The sequence below is a fragment of the Argiope bruennichi genome, chromosome 6 (assembly GCF_947563725.1).
Source record: "Argiope bruennichi chromosome 6, qqArgBrue1.1, whole genome shotgun sequence".
Classification (NCBI taxonomy): domain Eukaryota; kingdom Metazoa; phylum Arthropoda; class Arachnida; order Araneae; family Araneidae; genus Argiope; species Argiope bruennichi.
In genome coordinates this window covers 78991080-79013728 of record NC_079156.1, presented here as the reverse complement: position 1 = coordinate 79013728, position 22649 = coordinate 78991080, and the positions used below count along the sequence as shown (strand labels likewise).

At 31.3% G+C, this 22649-nt stretch overlaps 1 protein-coding gene across 1 annotated transcript in view; it reads left to right on the top strand.

Moving 5' to 3' along the window:
* Positions 1-21999, top strand: part of LOC129971237 (clotting factor G beta subunit-like) — a 29760-nt gene extending 7761 nt beyond the window's left edge. The window contains exons 3-9 of the mRNA XM_056084829.1: positions 488-799; positions 3493-3621; positions 6623-6699; positions 9505-9626; positions 11817-12076; positions 19720-19883; positions 21609-21999. Coding sequence (XP_055940804.1) covers positions 488-799; positions 3493-3621; positions 6623-6699; positions 9505-9626; positions 11817-12076; positions 19720-19883; positions 21609-21779 — 1235 coding nt within the window. The 3' untranslated portion in view covers positions 21780-21999. The remainder of the gene's footprint in view (positions 1-487; positions 800-3492; positions 3622-6622; positions 6700-9504; positions 9627-11816; positions 12077-19719; positions 19884-21608) is intronic.
* The last annotated feature ends 650 nt before the right edge of the window (positions 22000-22649 follow it).

Sequence of the window (22649 nt, the reverse complement as noted above, 5' to 3'; positions counted from 1 at the left end):
CACATTTAAGTTTGGGTGGGGGTGGATCAGGCCAAACGTTCAGCTGATTTTTCTCTGAAAGACATGAACCCTGGACCCGGCACTCGTATAGTTTAGAAGAGAGGTAGGGGGTTTAAAAACAAATATAGTGAGTGTTCTATTAGAAGGCTAAATACCCAAGAATCATAAATTTTCCATAATTTTTTTAACGTTTGGGTGATTATTAATTCTCTAAAATTCAAGAACATGCTAAATCAAAATTTCATATTTCTTAACCATTTTAAATTAGTACCTAGTTTGAGACTTTATTAATCGATAATTAAGGGCAATTCAAAACAGTTTCACTGTAATATTGTGATAATTTTTCCATGCAACAGTATTCTAAGCACATTCGGATTATTAGTTGCAATTTAAGTTTCAAAAATCTGAATCTTTGCAATAATTCAACTTTTAGTTTAAACCAAATGATTTTTAAAAAAGTCCATTCTAAATTTTTCTTTATTTGTAGAATCTGCCACAGACGATAGTGATGATTACGATGAAGAAGATCTTACTAGAACTTATCGATTTCCATCTGCTCCAAGAGAGCGGCCTTGTCAATATCGCAGGCAAGAAGGGGTATGCAGAAGAAGATCCGAGTGCCGAAGACCCACCAGGCACACCTGTAGATTCGGTCTCAATCCGATAGTCTGCTGCATGGACAGGCCCGAGACAACCACCACGACTACAACTCGGAGACCTACACCTCCGAAACCTACCAGGCCAAGGCCATCACCCGCTAAACCCGACGAGATTCAAGAAATAGATTTGACATTTCCCAGTAAGTATAACCCGGTGATTGAATATTCTTCATGTGTGTTTTTAAATTCCAATAAAAATAGAAAAATTTTTACTATCGCTAACAACCTCATGCGATTCTGCAGAGAAACTATATGTATTAACGTTAGAGATGAATAGATATACATGTGAAAAGGATTCTTTGAAAATAAATTTCATTTTGAATACAGAATTTAGATATGAAAAGGCAAACTAAATTATCGAGACTTGGTATTTATAATAAGGTTGATTTTATCATCAGGAGATTTCAGGCAATTAATTGCATAAGCGTTCTGCTGGCATGGAACAAATGACCATATCTCCATTGAATATCAACCCTAGAATTGACCCTGGAATATCATTGGTCAGTTGAATGTCCATCGCTCATAATAATATATCAGTTGAATGTAATTTATAGATCAAAAATCTGTGTTAATAAATTATTGATGCTTAACATGCAAGTTAATATTGATTTGTTAATTTTTCCATTAGTTAAATTTTTAATTTTTCTGTAATTTAAGCATTATATTATGTTAGAAAACAGTATAATTTTTGTATGACTTTTTTATATTGTTTTTTTTAAGTATATATTAGAATGGGGCACTGAAATGTTTCTTTGCATAAAGATATTAAACACCCTTGAACCACCCTGAATTTTTATAAAATCGATTTTTGACATAAATCAGAATGTTTTGATTTTTGATTTTATTTATTTTTACATTTTGAAAACTCGTAAGTTAGCACCACGTTTTTAATAACTAGAATTCCAAGAAAACTTTTTTGCCTATCAAGATATAGCATTACTAATTTTCATGACATTCGAATTTTATACCAAAACCTGTGACTTATGGTTTCGAAACTCTTAATATTTCGAATACTTATTAAAATTTTTTAAAGAAAATCTATGTACTATGTATTGACTACATCATATCACAAACAAATGGTTATCTGAAATTCCATTTTTGAAAAATATTGCCAAATGATCATGCCTATTCTATTAAATTTCAACTTTCATTCAAATTATGAAATTCACTGTCTCTCCGATTTTGAGCATGTGATCAGTTAAGATAAAAAAAACATTTCTTGTTTCGTGTATTGCAAAAGTAATAGAATTATAGAAATTAAACAAATTTAAAAATCAACCATAAATAAGACAAAAATTATAAATGCAAATAGTACATAAAATAATGATGTCATCTAGAATTCAGCTGATAAGTTAAATAAACAGAAATCCATTAAACCGAAAAAAATTAATAATCTTCCATTTATAAATATATAATCATCAATGCATCATTAGACAAAAACTCAAATAAAGGAAAAATAAAAAAAAAGAAAAGAAATCGCTATAAAATTATTTCAATTTGTCTCATTTGATTTCATCTTTTTCCAATAAAGAATATTTTACAAATTAACAGCGGGAGAAATGGAAAAAATAATTATTGATCAAAAAAAGGCGAACAAAATTTTTTTGAAATTAGGAAAAATTAAATAATAATGATTTTGTTTTGTTTGAAGATCTTTTCTCGAATGAGAACTTATGCTAATAATAGTAAATAATATTCGAATTGTCCAGCTTTTATTTTTATCCCAAGTATTACATGGATATAAAACTTTAAATAAAATATTTTTAATTTACTTCAAATCAGAATAAATTGAGAAAAAAAGGAGCAAACCTGTAAGTTTTTCAAGCGATATTGATTGAATCATTGTAATGACAATTGGCAAACGATTTTAGAAACGAGCAAAATAAAGAATAATGACCCCACGAAATAATGAGAAAAACTTTTAATCAGAATATTAAAAGGAATTCTTATGAAGAATAAATAGCATTGTGACTAGATTTTGAAAAACAATTTTTAAAATGGCACTGTTTCTGAAGACTATTATTTAAATTAAAAAATACTATTATATAACTATATTTAAAAGATTATGTTCAAATTTACTTTTAAATATTTTCTTGATGTAAATAAATTATGCCAGTTTCCGCTGAAAAAGTAAAGATTATCATATGACCGCCTAGTTAGAATGGATTTCTGATAGTTCAAATGGGCATAACATATGCATGTGTAATATGCAACATATGCGTGATTACAGACAATGAAAATCTTTCGTCTCGAGAAAGACTATGTCCTAGTATTCAGTCACTATAACGCAGGAGCTCATAGGAGAGAGAGTCCCTTTCTGTTATCAAATTACCTGTAAAATATTTATATTCTGATACTTTCACAACAACTATTCTCCTGATCTCGCGTTTTTCCCTCTCATGAAGCATTTGCTTAAAGGCAAAAGTTCTCAAGTTCCGAAAAAGTGCAGCGGCGGAGGCAGTGGGAGACGTGGTAAAAAGAGATTTGTAATCTGATTCAAATTTACGCTCGTATAGAAATGCATTTTGTACAGAGTAGTTATTTCGAAGAAAACATCAAATGAACAATTTGGAATTTATTTAATTCTCTCATAAAAAAAAGAATTATAATGGAAGTATAATAATGGAATAAGAATTTTTTTTGAACATAGTAGTATATTTTTAACAAGACGGTTGTTTTAGAATTTTGAAATTAGCTAGAACACCCATTACTATTAGACCTAGATACATAAATCTATGCATTAATTCCTGTAATTAATGTATCAATGCCTTTAAATGGAAAATACTAAATCTTCACTGTAATTAAAAGTATTTTTTTTTTCTTCCTTAAACAGATTGTGGCAAGAGGACGCAAAAAGTGTCTGAAGAAAACAGGAGAAACGGAGCCAGGGAGGAGGAGCCTTCTTCCAGAAGGCGTGGTATTTTGTCACGAAGAGGGAAGAGAGAAGTAAATGCTTACAGAAGTGAGTGGAATTCTGAATTATTATATTCCTTCTAATTCTCTAAATTAGTATAGATGCCTGACAATGATCTAAACTTGGGAAAAGAAGTAAACTCATTAAATTTTGGTGAAGAGGCATCAGCTCTAAGTGAATCGGAAAGAAGATTTTGTCAAGAATTCATTTTCTGATATATTTTAAACCCTTTGTACTCCTATGGCTCCTCTCTTGCACCATTCAAAACGGTGCATCATTCTGAGGTTTTATGTATTTAAAATGTTGATTGTCAGTAATACCTACAGGGTGGTAAAAAGATGCAATTAATTTTTTGGAAGAATTCCACTTAAAACAATTCTATATATTTTTCGAAACGATAAACAAATATTATAGGTGGATAATTATACATCGAATTACTTTTCGAAGTGCAAAGAGCTAAATGATATGACATTTTGAATTTAGCTTCGTTGTGTAATGAACAGAATCTGGTATGCATTTTAGAATTTTTTTTTCTATCGATTGGGTTCGAAATTTGACACCGATTTTAGTTTTGGTTTTGCACATTAACTACTGCGCAACTCATCTGTGATTCACACCTTCGATCTAATCGAATTATCCTTTATCTTTTCTACAGTAAAAAAAGAAAAGAAACAATCTTATAATTGAATAAATTATCAGAATCACAGCAGCAAACGAATGAAGACAATATACAAAATTGCATCTGTCTAAATGAACACATTTTTAAGTTGTTACATTTCCATACCAATGAAGACATACCAACAGAAATCCCCTCTATAATTTTTGTCCAAAACTTCATCTACCGTTCATGTGGTAAAAATATTCATTCGTCCAGTTCGTTAGAATTCAGAGAAATCTAAATCATCAAACGCTCGTAGTCTATTTGTTTTTATGGTTACGATAATTTCATATCGTAATCGTACTTTGGTGTGCGAGAAAATAACAAATGGAGTTCGAATATTCTGATATATGATATCAGATTAAGCCATATATGTATGTACAGTATCAAACAATTATTTGACTGTGTATCTCAAAAAATAAATTGGTAGCATATTCTCTTCACAGTTATCTGTACAATCCCATATATTAGACGAGGCCAGAAATTTTTCGGGAGAAAATAATAAGGATATAAAAAATTTTTTTATACTATTCATTACAAGACAAATAATTTCTTAATAAGCATGAAATCTCTATGGTTTAGTGGCGTAATTTTGATAGCACCATCCATAAAGTTTGGTTTTGATGGGTTTTTTAATGCAAAAATTTAGTTTTTTAATACAAAAAACGCCCTTATGTGGATTATAAATGATAAAATTGGTTCATGCTAAAAGTAAGTGCATTCCTTATTTAGCATTCCTTATAACAGATGTATAAGGAATGCTAAAAGGTTTTCAAGCAATACTGAGAAGTTTAGTTATTTTAACGTCCCGTTGTAAAGCAACACTAGGGCTATTTTGAGACGGACCTCGTAATTTTGAACCGTGGTCAGATGACGAGGACGAGACCTGAGCTAGCACCCCTCTCTCCACACCACACCATCGGGAGGACGTTTGGCATGACGGATTTAACGTGCAACAGACCCCCTTACACGACGGTTCTTCGGTGAAAGCGGGTCTCGAACCTGAAATCCTACGGCTCACAAGCCGAGACCTTACTACCAGGCCACCGCGGCCCTAGCAATACAGAGAGATGTTTATATTAAAGAATAAGACCCGAAAGGTTTCAAGAATTCTAAACGATAAACCAAGAGTTTCTCCAAACAATGCAAATAATGAAACCTGCTGGCGTTTTTTTCCCGAAACTTTCTTCAACACTCTAATAAATGTGGTTGTGTATCATAAAACCACATGCTATTGGCGAAAAAGTTAAAAAACGGCATATTAATTTAAATGTTTGACAATTTTTTGGCGATTAATCGCTGGCATGCTGTTATTACACAAGCACCAGAACGTATTTCGGTTTCTTATTTCCCACCAAATGGCACCAAAATGTGACAATTGTAGTCACAAAATCACATAGCAAATTTCATATATTTAAGTCATTGTGTTTTTGAGCTATCGTAATTATACAGATTCGAAAATACAGACGTTTAACCCCTTGGCGGATTTGGTTCCACATTTAATAAGTGTCAGCGGAATCTGAATATGCGTATTAAATTTTATCCCTCTAACTTTATTTATATAATTTGTACTTACCGTGATTTGTAATTATCATATTGATTTATATTCAACCAGACGAAGAAATAGCTTTCCTTGAATAGATTTTGTTCCAAATTTGACAGAAATCTACAAAATGGATGTAAAGAATATATATCAAATTTCATTCAACTAGCTCAAAAAGTTTTTATTGCGATAATAGACAGATGGAGTTTAGTTATTAACGTCCCGTTTGAAGCAACACTAGGACTATTTTGGGACGGATCTCGTAATTTTGAACCGCAGATGACGAGGACGATACCTGAGCTGGCACCCGCCTCTCCACACCAGTGGGAAGACGTTTAGTCAGGACGGATTTAACGTGCAACAGACCCTCTTACACGACGGTTCTTCGGTAGAATCGGGTCTCGAACCGGAAACCCTCCGGTTCCAAAGCCGAGACCTTACCACCAGGCCACCGCGGCCCCAATAGACAGATGGAACAATAGACAGCATTCCAAAAAATGTGTTTTTGGCCTTAGAGGTCTGAAACATGTTAATCCTTCAAAATCTTGTATTCGAGGTTTTTGATGATTACAATGCTTTTTCTTAGAATACTTCGTATACGTTAAAGTAAAAATGTAAAATCTGAGGGATATAATTCAAACATTCTGAGGATGGAAAACGGGTATAACATAACAGAAGTGAGAGTCCATCCATAAAGCAAGAACTGAAATGACTGTGTATAAATTAATTCCCTCCATATTTGCCTCTATTAAAAGTGAAGTATTTTGAAAAGCTTTGAGAAATTCCCACTGAGATATGAAACCTTTTCCTTCATTCTATGCCATAATTCATAATTTTTGCTTTTACAGGATTGAGTCGTAGAGATATTATAAAACCTATTATTGTTGGTGGAAGGGATGCTCAATCTAATTCTTGGCCATGGATGGTAAGAAAAACTCATCTTTGTATTAATAGTCTTGTAATATCCTGATCTAGACTGATCAAATAACGAATCAGAATTTTCAGACAATTCTTTATTTTACTTATTCTTTCTTTATATATACAAAGAACAACTTGTTCTAATCTTGGTTAAATAGATATTTACACCTGTAATAGGAGATACAACAGTCCAAATCGGAGGTTTTTCTTGAAACTCAGTTCTTTTTCTCGTCAACACGACCATTCCAGGAGTAGTTTCTCAGACTCCGAACTCGTGGGCGTAATCCAACAGTCCCTGCAATTCGTTTCTTCTCTCTAAAAAAAATCTCGGCGCTTTATTTCGGCGACAATTTCCGCCTCTTAATTTACGTTGGTCATTTGAGCTCTCCTTCGGCCAATTGGGGTTCAACCATGTGCTCTCGCAGCAGCGCCAGTGGGTCGTGGGAAGGTCCTTTCACAAAGAGAAACATCTAGCATCCAGATGTTAGGACACCCCTTTCTCTTTGAAGGTACTGTCAATACCTCTGGGACGAGGAATTCCACATGTGGTCTTTCATTGTAGTCGCTAATAAACAGATGCGAGACCACCCAGGTGAAAAGATCCACCATCTGGCTATCTCGAGGAGTTTAGTAAATAACAGCGACGACACAATGAATCAGTACAACACAATGTCTTATCAGTACTGAGAAACGGGGAATGTTACAGTCTATTTAAGTCAAGAATTTTCCTCGAGGATAGCTCTCTTTTGAATTCAAAACTCTAAACAACAAATTAAATATTTAATGATTTAAAAATATTTCAGAATTTTTTTACAACTGTCTAGTTAATAAAAAATCTGCAATAATCTGTCACCGTCGACTCCATCAGATATCCCTTTTCGAGGGAAATTCATATTTTTAATGAAAAGTCTAATAAATTTGTCTTTTTTGTTCATTTTTTTGGCACTGCATTGAAATAAAACAAATCTTTAAAATCTATTTTGACAGTTCAAAACAAAAAGGCATTGATTAAATTTTAGCAACTCAATAGTTATTAAGTTTCAATGTTTCTCTTGCAATCCATCATTATTCGATGGTATTTTTTATAATTATAATTTCAGTAAGATGTTTTTGAATAATTTACTATCTATAGTAATTGAACCTCAGATAATAAGTCTGAAAATTCTCGAAATAAACTTTATAAGGTACAAGTGTAAATATAAAATCTGTACAAATGCAAATAATAAAGTATCTTAAACGTTATTTAGCTGCGATATATATTGCGTCATGTAACAATGAAAGAAAACGAATACCAAGAAAGGATTTGAATATTGTCGATCTTAACGAATTAATCGATAAAGTTTAGGAAATATTTATATAACAGAAACAATTTAAAAGATTGGCAATAAACATTGACATAGGTTTCATACCGTCATTACTAATTATTTTAGTGAAAACATACGACATTTATTACATTGTCGCAGTCGCGAAAATTCTGGTAACACAATACTCGTCAAATACAGCACAATATCATCATAAATGAGATTGTTCATATAAACAGACTATAGAACTAACTCAATAAAACTGAAATTTGATGAATTTGAATAAACTGATTCCAAAAGAAAATGCCTTCGAGGTTAATGCCATATATTGTCTAATGATTTCTATTTATCTGGAAGAGTTCTATTACAGCTTGAAGTTTGCACCAAGATATTTCTGAAATACTGTATATACAATTGACTGTAATGCCTACCCCCTTCAATCGTATGTATTCCCTTTAAGTTAACCCTTCCATCACTACCTTTCAGTCCTTATCAGTTATTATATTTTCTTGATACTTTTAAGAAATTTATGAAAAGCAAGAACTCTGCCTTATTTATTTGGTTTTCTTGTGTGTGCATATTTTATCCAGATTATTAGTAAACAATCTACATAATCACTAATCATGACGATTGATAGTTCTTCAGCATCATGTATATTTTTTTCAATTATTGCAGGAGTTCGTTTAAACCAATGCAAAGCATTTCTTTTTAAAGCAAAAATTAATAAAGACAACATTTATAAACAGTTATGTAACCAGGTCAGATAATTTCATAAAATAATATTCAAGGATTTTATGTTTACCGAGGAACTCAAAATATATGAAGAGGTATAATCAGAAATGAATAGAAAAATGCTTACATGTGAAGTCTTTAAAATTTCCTTAAGACGTTTCAAATATATTCAAAATATACTTCTCTGGAATAACCACGGAATAAAAGAACTATTTCGACTCACTAACTTTGCTAATACCCCTGAAATTTCGTTTTCTAACTCTCAACTTAAATTGGGAGATTAAAATTACTGTATGGCTTCGACAAATTTTGAGATTTTAAAATCTTTTTTATGTTTGTTATTATATTAAAAGAATGCGTCAAAAAATTGTTTTAAGCCTAGTTTCGCTCCCAAATTAAGATCCTAGTATTCTGAGGAGGAAGAATCCCATTCCTTTAGTTACGCTATTTAAAAACCTTAAGACAATTGAGGGTCATTCACAAATTGAAAGCTAGTAGTTCGGTCATTATATGTCAAATTGACTATATTTTAGTCGGGAAAGTAGAGTGTAGTCAGTCAGTCAGTCTTCTTGTTTTCATCCGGCGTTATGCAAGAAGAATGAGTTTGACACCTTATCTCGATTTCAATAAAAGAGTACACGAGTGTCGTTACTGTTACGCATTTAAATACAAATTTGCATACAATTGATCTCCACCCCCCCCCCTTCATGAGCGCACTAAAAAAAAGGTTTATCTTTATCCGAAGAAGGATTCTGCAAAGTAAATTCCGTTTCTTCCAGGTGGCCGTTTTCAAAACGTCAGTGCCCGGAGGACCAAAACGCTTCTTATGTGGCGCTTCATTGGTAAGCAGACAATATGTTGTCACTGCTGCACATTGCTTTGATGCGGAGAAGGGAAACATGTACGTATATTCATCACTTACATTAAATCCGTGTTCCAAAGAATCAAAATTAGCGAGGATTGTTTTACAATTATGAGCTGAGCATGTATTTAAAACCAGTGGGAGTGTACCTTTCTGAATTTGTCATACCAGAGAGCGCCTTTTATGGCATTGGTGTAACTAGTCACGAAATATTATCATTTGGCGCGAATTTAGCATTTTTTACTGAATCTATCGTGTCATCCTTGGCGAGTTTTTTAAGCCTTGGCATGTGATTAATAGTATCCGAAAATCGAACTGGTACATTAGACACGTTTTTCTCAACTGAATAAAACAAATATGATGCAAAACTGCACTTGTAGTCGCGAATTCCCATATCAAATTTCATATATTTAAGTCATTGTATTTTTAATTATCGCGTTTGCTTGCTTCTGAAAGTACAGATCAACAAACAGTCACCCATAATTGGATTCGGCTCAGAATTTGACAGGTGTCTACACTAAAGATGTTAAATCTGTGTAGCGAATAATCGTGTTAATTTATATTCGAATAGTCGGACTTCCTCTAAATAGATTTTACAAAAAACTTGATAGAAATCTGCAAATTTGGAGTGAAGACCATACACCAAATTTCAACTGTCTAGCTCAAATCGTTTTTGAGTTATCTTTGTCAGACAGCCTGACGGGCATTTTCCAAAATTGCGTTCTTGGAACTCAGGTAGTTAAAATCTCCAGTTCGAATTTTCGACAATTCTTATACTTTCTCTATACTGTGTATACGAGAAAATAAAAATTATTGATAATTCCTTTCTATGAGATTCTACATAAAAATTTGGTGGTATCTATTCAATTTTAAAAGCCCAGGTGCAAGCAAAACTTTTTATAAGCAATCATGATAGCAAATTCGAATTAATGGGTAAGAATTCATATTTAAAATCCTTCTTTAAGGAGCCCAGCATTAAAGCTAAAAATTTCACAATAAAATAATATGTTTGAGAAAAGTGGAGCACAGAACATTAAAAAAAATATATAATGGAGTTTATATTTTTCGATTTAAAAAGGCTGAGGTATAAGAAATATAAGCTACAAATTATGAAACTGAATTTTGAAACAATTTAAGGACTTATATTCATTTGTCTTGATCAACATAATACTCCTATAATCGATTATCAATTTTAGATGGCATTCAGTAATTAAAAGAAAAAGTACTTTCGATTTTAACTGCTTCCTATTCACAATCTATAGAAATCGAATCAAAAATTTGATCAGAATATGTAAAAATTTATTAAAACCTTTCTTTCCTGAAATTTTGTGGAAAAGCTGCATAATTAGAAGTTTTCTCATAGTTATTTAAATTACAACAAGACTTTGAGCCAGAGTAATAATTAAAATTTCATATTTTAAATGTAGAATAAAACCATTCTATTTTATTTTATGTGCAATGCATATTAAAAATCATTACAAGGAAGGAACACAGCGGGGCTTGTACGTCTGGACTTTGACATTAAAACGCACTTTTGAAGTTATTTTAAGATATGCATTAGCCCTTTTGCCCAAATTTTATTACTTTCCACACTAAAAGCTCAATGATTAAAGAAAAACATTATATATTAAAAAACGAAGCAACGAAACAGAAAATGACTCAATAACCCTGAAACGCAAGATGTTACTGTACTCCGAATAGCACTAGAGAGGATAAAAAATAATCTCGGTCACGCTGGAACGTCACATTTTCTCCTCTCAAATCCAGTGGCGGCCGAACTGTAAATTTTGCAGCTTCTTTTCAGCTTATGGTTAGATATAGATTACTTTTTTCTTCCTCGGCTTATCTTCTCGTTCCTTTTGCCTTTTTTTTTTATTATTATTTTGGTTGCATTTGTATACTATTCAATCATATCTGGTTTAATACATATTCCGCTTTTTTTTTATTGCAAGCCAATAATCAGAAAAGATACGTCAACAATTTTCTAAATTGCAATTAAAATAGTTGTAATTACGAGTTTGAAGCTAATTACAGAGAAATTCACATTTTATACATTCTTTTGAGTACTGAGTGACTTTGAATAAAAAGCAACTTGAATTAATCTTTAATTTTGAGGAAATTTCATCTTAACAATCGAATTAATAGAAATTAAACCAATACCATGTAGTGACTTCCTGAATTTCTTTCACCCAAGGATGATTATAGAACATTTCGTCTTTTCTGTTTCAGAGACCCGAAGAAATTCAGCATAGTAGTTGGATCTCACTCTACAAAAGACGGCACTGAATATCTTGTGGAAGATGTCCTGTTGCACCCCGATTATAAGCCTCGTCAGTACTACAACGATCTCTGTCTCATGAAGGTGGACGGTCTGGTCAAGCTGACCGAGAAAGTTTACCCCGTGTGCCTGCCTTCTGACGGCCTTCGGGACAAAATCATACCTGGATTGGACGTGGTCACTGTTACTGGATGGGGAGACACCACTTTTGGTAAGATTATAATTTATTTTTTAGAATAAAGAATCAATACTTCTATTCAAAATTAACCAGAAATGTCACGTTCAATTTTAATATTCCACCATTTTTGAATGAAATCTTCATATCTCAAACATTCCTTTTGAAGATACTGGAATGAGCGAAGAAAGTCAAGAACAGAACTTTAAAACGCTTTTAGTAGAATTAAAATTCACTCAGTTAACTTAAAAATGTAATAAATAATATTTCTGCCTTTTTTTTTTTCTTTTTTTTTACAAACAACTCAAGTTGCAGTAACGTAATAGTAAAGACTGTGCATTCAATATTCACTTGCGTTGACATGTAAGATGGCTTAAATCTTTATCTTGAAATAGTTTTGCTGCACCTTGAAATGATTTAGATCGTCCAGCTAATAAATTACTTTTTCTCCATCTTGTAGCTTCTAAGCGAGACATTCATCAATCAAATCAATAAAAAAAACTTTATAAATTTAGTTTAATATGAATGAAAAATTAAGGTCTCGTCAATAAGACATAAAAATCAAAGTAATTTGTTACTATTAAGGCCTAATTATCAAATAATAAATTATGATTGAAAATGTTTTAAAATATTTTGATCCATTTAGGACAACGGATGCATGTCACGAATTGCGGTTATTTGTGAGAACTTCACAACAGTTCGTAATTTAAATACAACTTAAATAGGACTAGTTTTCATAGTTATCTGATTCTAAAGGAAAAATACTTATATCTGATTCACTACCTTGATAAAGTGTTTAATTTTTTTAAATAATAAAATAAGGTTCAAAAAATTTAGAAAATGTAAAAATGTGGAAAATTTTAGGTATTTTTGAAATGTTGGCAATTTAAGAAAAAAGTTATCTTTTAGTTAATTACGAATCGTCATTATATTTTTAAATTAAAGGTTATACTCTGCGCTGCCCTGGATCAAAGTCCTACCATGTATGATTATTTTTTAACGTGAAAACAACTTTCGCCTAAAATATAATTTAGAAATTCCTTTTATTGATTAAAATGGTTTTAATTAAAAGATCAATTGAACAGATAGTTTTAAAAACCACCGATAGCTGATTGTCCCCACAAATTAGTAACATTTGTTATATTAAGAAGCGAAATTTTGTTTACAAATGCTGAAACACAAGAAAAGCTCAAAGAACATCTTGAAATAGAAACAAATAATAAATAAAATAATTCATAAATAAAATTTTTTTGAAATACACTAAATCAATAGTTTTCGTGATAAAATTGCCAATCCTCACTACTTTTAAAGAATTGTGCGCATATATTCTGCCAATAGTATTCTTGTTCGTCAACAATAAAAAAAAAATATTCCATTTCATCAAAAAGAATTCTTTCTAAGAATCCGTTTTAATTTGAGCGAGTGTACTTGCGTTTCTCTTTAGCCCCAGTTAAATTACTACAAAAAAACATTATCAATAGATATATATTACATTAAAAGAAAAATGGGAAAAAAGTAGCAGTGAAGTATTTCTAAATCTTAAAGTTGCCTAATAAAGAAGTAACTATAAATTTCCTTATTTTAAAATCGTCTGCATTACATTTTTTTTAAAAAAATATATTAATTGAAAATTATTGTACTGAAATGAAATTAGTATCATTGAAAAGATAAAATTTTGAATATAACATGGTGCAGAGATATTTTTTCTGGAATAATTTTTTTCCAAACTACTTTGCAGTAACAGGTAAAATTTTGGTTGTATCTCATAGTCAAAAATAGCTGCTATCATTGAAATTTTTTTAGCAAAAGTTTTTATTTAATTAGAAAATGCCAATGTTGCTACATATACAATACAATATATATATATATATTCAAAGCAAAAGCATTAAATGAATCTTAAGATTATTGTGTATTAAAAAACAGGGAAAAAATTAATGAAAATAGGGAAAGAATTAAACGGAATATAGAAGAAATGATGAATTCAATCTGAACATTTTTATGAAGGGTCACATTCAAACGGGGATTCCAACCAAGGATTTTTTCTGTGTGATTCTCGATTTTCATCTAAGAGAATTGACTCTCTCAAAACCAGAAAATTTCAAAAAATTGAGGTTTAGTAAAACAAATCAATGTACACAACACAAAAATTGTAAAATCAATCACTATATAAATTATATAAGCTAATTACAAAAATAGGGGAAATAAAAACTCAAGCTAAAAATTTAAAATTTCGAAAATCATAATTAAATATAGAAACATAATATCAACATTTAAGAAATATAAACGCCCATCTAAATAAACGAGAACTAAGCACCCAACTATAAAATTAGTAAAAATATCAAAAACTTAGAAATTCGAAAATCAAATTGTACACTAATCTTACAAATCGAAATCAATTATCTTCTAAAAAGAATAAAGAAATGAAACTTACAACTGAAAATAGGGGAATCTAGCATATTTGAAATTACCGCGTTTAAGGCTGAAACGCCCACAAAACTTGGTCAAAACGCAGTGTCATAACACGATTTAGTTTAGAAATCTCAGCGCCATCTATTGAGTTAAAAATAAGACCAAGAGAAAAAAAACTTTAAAGCATATTTTGAATTATGAAATTCTGTTACAATATAGATAAATCTTGCTCTATAATCAATAGTTTTTAACAAATCATTAAAATAAAATTTTTAAGAAGAGTGCTTGTTGCCTCAATATAAGAAATTCTATTATTACATTTTTAATCCTATTAAATCACGAGAAAATTAAGTTTTGGAACGTTTTAGAATTTAAATTAAAATGGAAATCATTTAGTTTAATTATTTTGAAATCAAACTCCTCTATACTATAATTCTTTTTTCCTTTACAAATTTCCATTTTTATATCCAAATAAGTAGCTTTCTGTTTGTTTTCATTAGCACCATTTAGTTTAATTCTTTTGGATAACAATTAATTATAAAATTAGATTATCTATGTTTAGCAAAAGCAAGTCATCATTGTATCTAAAACCGTTTAATAAATTTAATTATTTTGTTTAATTATTTTTCTCTCATAGAAATGCAGGAAAATATTAGCCAATACACTCCTATAAGAATTCTTTTTACTTGTTTATAAAGATTTATTGATACCATTATTTAATTATTACTTGATTTGATAACATTTCCAATTTATTAGCTTACTTTTGCATTATTAATGAACTGAATATTTATTAGATTTTGTACTTTTAAAACTTGACAGAATTCTTTCATATGTCTCAGATAATTAGTACGCAAAATTTGTTTGAATTCGGTTCACTTGTTTAGAAGAACATGCGGAATATACAAATATACATAGCTACAATGATTTTTATTTATATTAATAAATGTAATAAAACAGTTTTTTATAAACGCGGCATTATTAGTGTTCTTAAAAATGATATTTTTAATTTATTTGTTTTCTGCTTTTCATTTTTTAATTTATCTATTATCTATTATATGATTAAAAAATTTTCAATTATCCTAAATATTGTGGAATTTTTAAATCCATTCTTTCTAATAATCAAGTGATGCCAATTAAATGAAAAAAACTTTATATAAAGTAATATTTTGACTGCTAATTTAATTATTAAAATAGAATTTTTCATCAAAAACACATAAGTGCGCGCACTTTGAGAATTTAATTCGTCAATAAGGAGTAAAATAGTCATTTACAAAATTTTATTTTTACGAACAGTAAACAAATCAATTTTTTAAAAAAGGAAATAAAAATGGTTATAATTTATTTTCTGAAATTTTATTTACTATTTCGAACGAAATGTACGTGAAGAATAAAAATAAGGTTTCTCTAGATTCCACAAGCGATTAAGATAATTGAAGCTTCATTACATTGATTCCACGCTCATGGTCATCGAATCTGGAATCAGTCCAAGTTTTTTTCTCTTCTTTCTGGAACAAAAGTTTATAACTTACGTAAAGCGTGTTTTTTTGCTAGCCGGCAGAGATTAGAAAAGCTTGTTTTTATCAGTTGCATTCAAAAACCTTAATAAAAGCAATAATTGTTTACTGCGTGCATCCCAAGAAAAAGCTTTTGATTAAAACCTGATTGGAGACACTGGAATGCCAAGGTTTCTTTCTGTACGTGGTATAACCGTCAATCATAATAAACAGCACTGTCAAGGTAAAATATCAGAAAAACAATATATTCCAAGTCCCTAAGTAAATGTTAATCTTCCCATATAAGGCATTCTAATGACGGGAAAGAAAAGTGTGCTTACCATACACAGGTACCGCATAAAAAACAGTAATTTCTACAACTAAAACATTAGATGTGTTAAAAGCTTGTGTTATAAGAATTACAGGTGGTTATCAAAATAATGGAATCGCCTGTGAATAAAAGTGACATTTTTTAATGTGCTTCGTAAGCATTAAAATGCGATAATAGCCATCAGGTTTTTTTATAAATAGCAATGTATATATTCTGGTAGTATGTGTAAGCTTTATTAAAGTTCTGTAATTCTTGAATTTTTTTTTAAAGCGTAAAATGTTGGACCTCTCAGATGTTTAGAGGTCAAATTGTAGGAACCCATCTAGCTAGAGTAAATGTGACCGAAATATCCCAACTTTCAGGCGTTTCTAGAGGTACGGTGTCTAAAGTCATGATAGCACACACACAGCGCGGCAAGACAAGCTCGGCAAAGCAAAATAATGGGCGGAAAGAGAAGCTCACTGAAAGAGATCGACGGGTATTGAAGCGGATTGTAATGTCTAAAAAGCGAACAACTGCAGTAAAAGTCACCACAGAGCTCAATACCCATCAAGATTCCCCAGTGCCAGTGATTACAGTTAGAAGGCACCTTCATAAAAAGAACATTGATGGCAGAGCAGCAATTCCCAAGCCACTTGTCACAGATGTTAATGGTAAACGTCATCTACAGTGGTCACACTGACAAAACCTGGTCGATTGATAAGTGGAAGAAAGTAATATGGTCTGACGAATCGAGTTTCACACTTTTCCCTACAACAGGACGGGTGCACGCTTGGAGGACACCTGTACAAGCGTATGATCGTGATTGTCTCCTTCCAACTGTCAAGCATGGAAGTGGATCTGTCATGATATGGGCAGTCATGTCGTGGTTTTCTGCTGCACCAATCGTAATCCTGAAAGGAAGGATCATTGGGGAGAACTATAGAGAAATTTTAGCTGACCAGGTCCATCCTATGATGCAAACTTCGTTTCCTGCTAAAGATGGAATTTTCCAGGATGATAATGAAACCTATCCATGCAGCGAGACTTGTTCATTCATGGTTTGATGAACACGAGGATGAAGTTAAACATCTGCCTTGGCCGGCACAGTTACCCGACCTCAATATAATTGAACCGCTATGGTCTATTTTAGAGTGTTCAATACAGAATCAATATCCTCTACTGGCATCTCTCCCAGAACTTTCACGATATTTCCAGGAAGAATGGTATAATATTCCTCTAAACACTACTCAACATTTGTATGAATCGATTCTTAGGTGAATACAAGCTGCCAAAGGCGGTATTACACCATAATAATAAAGGGTTCCTTATAAATCTAATGCGTTTCCATTATTTTGATAACCACCTGTATACTCCTTAATGGTATATAAATAAAATTAAAATATTCAAATCAGAAAGTATTTTATACTTGCTACTGAATTTTAATTAGCTAAAATCTACTTATATCCTGACTGATTTCAGATATTTTCTTGAGTGCCACTGCATGAGCACTTCTATTCTGGTGGTTTTTGTGTACATTTAATACTTTCTTCAAGAAACCTGATTCACACTATTGCATTTTTTCTGTTTGAATTCTGTTATCATTTTGTGCATATGTGTAGAATGAAAAGGAAACAGGAATGTCAAGACATTGATACTATAAAGGCTTATTGTCTCTGCACTTGCTGTAGGAACCTTTAAGGAAAAAAATTAAATTCCGGGGAAAGTGATAACTTATATTTATATATTGCAATATTTTTATAACTTTAGAATTTGTGACCAAATCTTTATAAAAATCAAATTCAAAGGTTTAAAAATAAAACGGTTACAACAAAAATTGTGAGATACATGCTAATAATATATAGATAATTTCTGAAATAAAACAAGCATAAATCATTATAAAATAAATAAATTTGCCGTAGTATTTAATTTTTGATTTTTCACCCTTTTCGTGAGAAAAAAAAACTGTATTGAAAGTTTTATTAAATGTAAAATAGAAAAAAATAAAAGAAACTCTTTCTTATAAAAATTATTGAGGAAACTTAATATTCAAGTGTTTAATATGACCTTTGAAGAAAGTTCTTATTAGATATACGATATTTTAGTGTAATCTGTCGTTGAAACTGGATTTAGGTGTGCCAAATTATGCCATTTAAAAATACATTCTGTTTATTGGAGTTCTATCTATCTTTATGGGCTTTTTTTATAACTCCAAATCTAGAAGCAGTCACTAAAATACACAGAAACCAGTGAGAAGGTTTGATAAACTTTATGGTATAACAGATAAGCTCCTGGCACTTTTTGGAAATCACTCTTCAGGAACAAAATATGTGTGAAGATCTTTATTAAAAATTCAACGTCTTTTAATATAAAACTTTAGAAGAAATTGATTGAAAAATTATTCAGCTACAACAGTTAATTGAAGCCACAAAATGATCCTGAATCAAAATGTTAGATGGGGAAAGTCCGCCATCTAACTCCCCGACCCGCCACGAAGGCACACGGATTTAAACCATAAAAACTGAATGACCGGACCGCTGCAACATCAACATTGGCGGGAACTGTGGTTGAATCCTAAGGGCCGTCACCGGCCACGGTACAGCTCTCCCCGAAGGAAGTACGTCCCGTCATCGATGGGAGGAATCAGATCCCCCACCTATTAGTGTACCCTCCAGGGTGGCGAGATCCATCCACCATGCCGGAAGCATCTCATCCTCATTTTGAGGTGCCCCCCGAGGGTGAAATGTGGGGGAAATCAGTTTTCAATATAGGTAACGAAAAACTAGACGCCTTGCATTTTTACCCATCGTGCTCTCTCTTCGTCGAACTAAATTAAATACAATTTTGGTTTAGTACGGTTTCAGGAACACTAAAACCCCATTTTGAAGTCACATGTGGATTATTTTGGAGCGAACTTTTTAATTTTGAATGATGAGATTGACCCAGAAGATGAGGATGATTCATCAGCTGATATCCTCTTTTCCAAATGCCTTCATCTTTTCAGCGGGAAGACATTTGACCCTTTATAAAGTTAGCATACACCTGTCCCATATACGTGGAATTCAGTCTTGAACTTACGACTCATCAGCATAAAAACTAGACCGTCAGCGAAAGTTGATAGGAAAAATGTATACAATCTTTTTTTATATATATTATTTGTCACTATAAACATTTTCTACAATTTTTATCTTTTTATTGCCTGTGCACACTGGTGTCTGCTTCTAAAATATTGAATTAAGATATCAAACAAAAACATCCTGCCTTTTTTTGATATCTTAGAGTAGCTTCTTACCGTTTGTCAAAGCATTCTTAGAGAAGTCGTATTAATGATAAATCCTTACCATACGCTAAGCATTGAGAACAATGAGATATCTTAACCTATCATATAATTTCTAAATAATGAATCTATAAATTTCTTTGCTGAATATATAGAAGATAATATAAATAGTTTTGAATTCTACTTTCAGGTGGTGTCAGTAGTCAAGTGCTACAGGAAGTCGAAATACACATTGTTCCTCTGAAACAGTGCAACGAGTCATACTATAAAGTTGCCAGAGGTAACTTTCCCAAAGGAATCACGAATCTATTTATTTGTGCAGGAGAGAAAGAAGGAGGGAAAGATGCCTGCCAAGTAAGTGAGATTCCTTCCAAATGGCAGTTATTTTGATTTTACCTCTTACCCCTAGAGAGAGACAGTGTCACCACGATTACGTGGAAGAAGTGGTCTAACTCAATATCCTGGTTCTAACTTCCCTTAAGGTTATAAAAATCGTGATTAAGTCTTCTCTGGTGACGGGACGCACTTTCTTAAGGAGGGCTGATACACGGGCCAAAAGTGGTAATTTGGTAAATGACCACAATCATGAATTTTTGTGGCAAATTAGTCATTTAAATAAACATATCCCAAGTAGCGATAATCACTCACTACATAATACCTCAACGAAAGCTTCAGTGAATGAGCTTTCAAAGTTGATAAACGATGTTTTAAGATAAATAATCGAAGTTTTACCTCACAGAGATGATAAAAAATATATCAATAAATATCAACTTTCTGTTTTGGAACTGAACAAGGAGAAGTGAAAATCGATTGCTATTGTTTGGAAAATAAATAGTATTTTACTATCCTTTTGCTATCGCCACAATAGTCACAGAGAAAGCATGCTTAAAGTATCAAGATACAAAATTCAACATCTTCAACAATTTATAATTTTTGGCAAGTTTATGTGATAATTGTCAAAAACGATGACTTCTTTATCGTTGTTTCTTAAATACTCTTAAGTTGACTGGCCATAATCGATGATAACTATGTCGTTTCACACTAATGATTGAACAATTTTTAGCTGTCAAATGATTGGTGCATATAGATCAATAACCAATCTCACTTAACATATCATTCATATTACCTGTTTCTCCCAGTTCAATGATTAGATTTTATTTGTTGAATAATATTCATTTCGAAAGAATGTGAGAGCTACTGAGGACGAATACTGTAATTTTAAACTGCACTCATAGTTCAAAGATAAAGCATAGGTTTGTCGAGCCCATGAACCTCTAACTCAAAAGTCAATATTTCCAAATCTAATAGCATTTTCTCTCGGTTGGATATATGGGGATATAGTGCAGAATATTTGGGATTTCCTTTCTCATACAGAGATCATCTCATAAAGGAAAAAAAAAGAAGTTTTATGGATAAGATAAGTTAGTAAGAGCTTGCAAAATCAATCTATTTCGCGTTTAGAAGTGTGGTGAATCATTCACTTCCTCAATTATAACATTCTAATAAAAATTGTTGCCCATTTTTAAATAGAGAATGGACAATTTTCGATTGAAAATGCCTTGAAACATCGTTTTCATCATATGTTTAAACATAATTATCATCATGTAAAAAGTATGAGTTCAGATTATACTGCTGAAGTGAAATTCTGTCCGTGTCGTTATTCATTATTATATTACAAGACATAGTTGGACGATTACTTAACTCTAGCGATATCACGAGGTATTCAATTTCACAAACTTATTGGCAACACCAAAAATCTCGTGATATCAATTATTTACATGGTTTTTCACGTGAGCTTAGAAATGGAATAGGGACCAAATGGAAATTTGAATTTAGAACTTAGTTTTAATGCTAGGCCTTAGTACAGTAATGTCTAAAACAAGAATAATTAGTTTAACTAGCACGAATTTATACAAAAAAAAATGTACTATATTATTTCATTAAATAGTGTTAAATTTATTTCATTAGATAGTGTTAAATTAATTACTTCATTAATATATAATTTTATTGATCAAAAAAGATATTAAGTAATTGCAACTAGTAATGTCCCAAGGGTTAAAATGTTATTTATTTTTTCAGGGTGACTCAGGAGGACCGATGGTTGCCAAACTAAAAGATTTTTCATGGGTTCAGCTTGGAGTTGTCTCTTTTGGATATGGATGTGCTCAAGTTGGTTTTCCAGGGGTATACACAAGGCTTTCCCAGTACACAAAATGGTTGTATGACAACACAGACCTTGGACGTTCTTAAAGATAATATGGAACTCTTCGTGAAAAAGGACAGTATCTACTGGCAATTCCATAAAATTTCATACTTCCATCACTGTTTATGCAATATGCACTATAGAATGGACTATGATATTGCAAACAGAACTTTTTTAAGTTGACATGCAGCTCAGTTTGTGTTTGAAAATGGAATAGAGAAATGTGCTCAGGATATCAAAATAAAGAAAGTGATGACCGAACAAAAATTTTCAATTCTTTATTTATTTTATTATTCACTTTAATTTTAATTAGCAATTGTCATCTAATTATAAAAAAGTTCTTGAAGTTTGGAATTAAACAAATGTTACTTAATTGCACAAAGAAAATAAGCTTTTGGAAATGTACGGAAACTTAAGAAATTTAAAAACTCATCAAATAACAAACTTGCGTGAAAAATCTTTTGAAAGTACAAAAATTACCTTTTAAAGAAATGACAAATAAAATTTTAAATCTAATAAATTAAAATACCATTCATATAATTCCAATGAATAATTGGCATTAGTTGGCATTTACAATATTTTACTGAATGAATTTATTCACTTTTTTTTTTTTTTTGCTTTAATAGTAAAATTACTAATATTTTCAAGATTTTTATTTAGAATTAACTAGATTTTTATTTCAATAATTCTTCGCAATTCTTCTACACTTATTAATGTTTCGAAAAACTAAAATAAGTTAGATAAAAGCAGTGATTGGTATAATTACTTAATGCATGAATAAAGTTTTGTTTTTCCTTTCCTTTTCTATTTTAATGTAGTATAGTTTTGTTTTTACAATTCCTGTACAGTTCATCATCACAGTGCTAGTCATACAGTTTACTCTAAAACTTCTTAGCATACGCAATTTTATTCCTCAA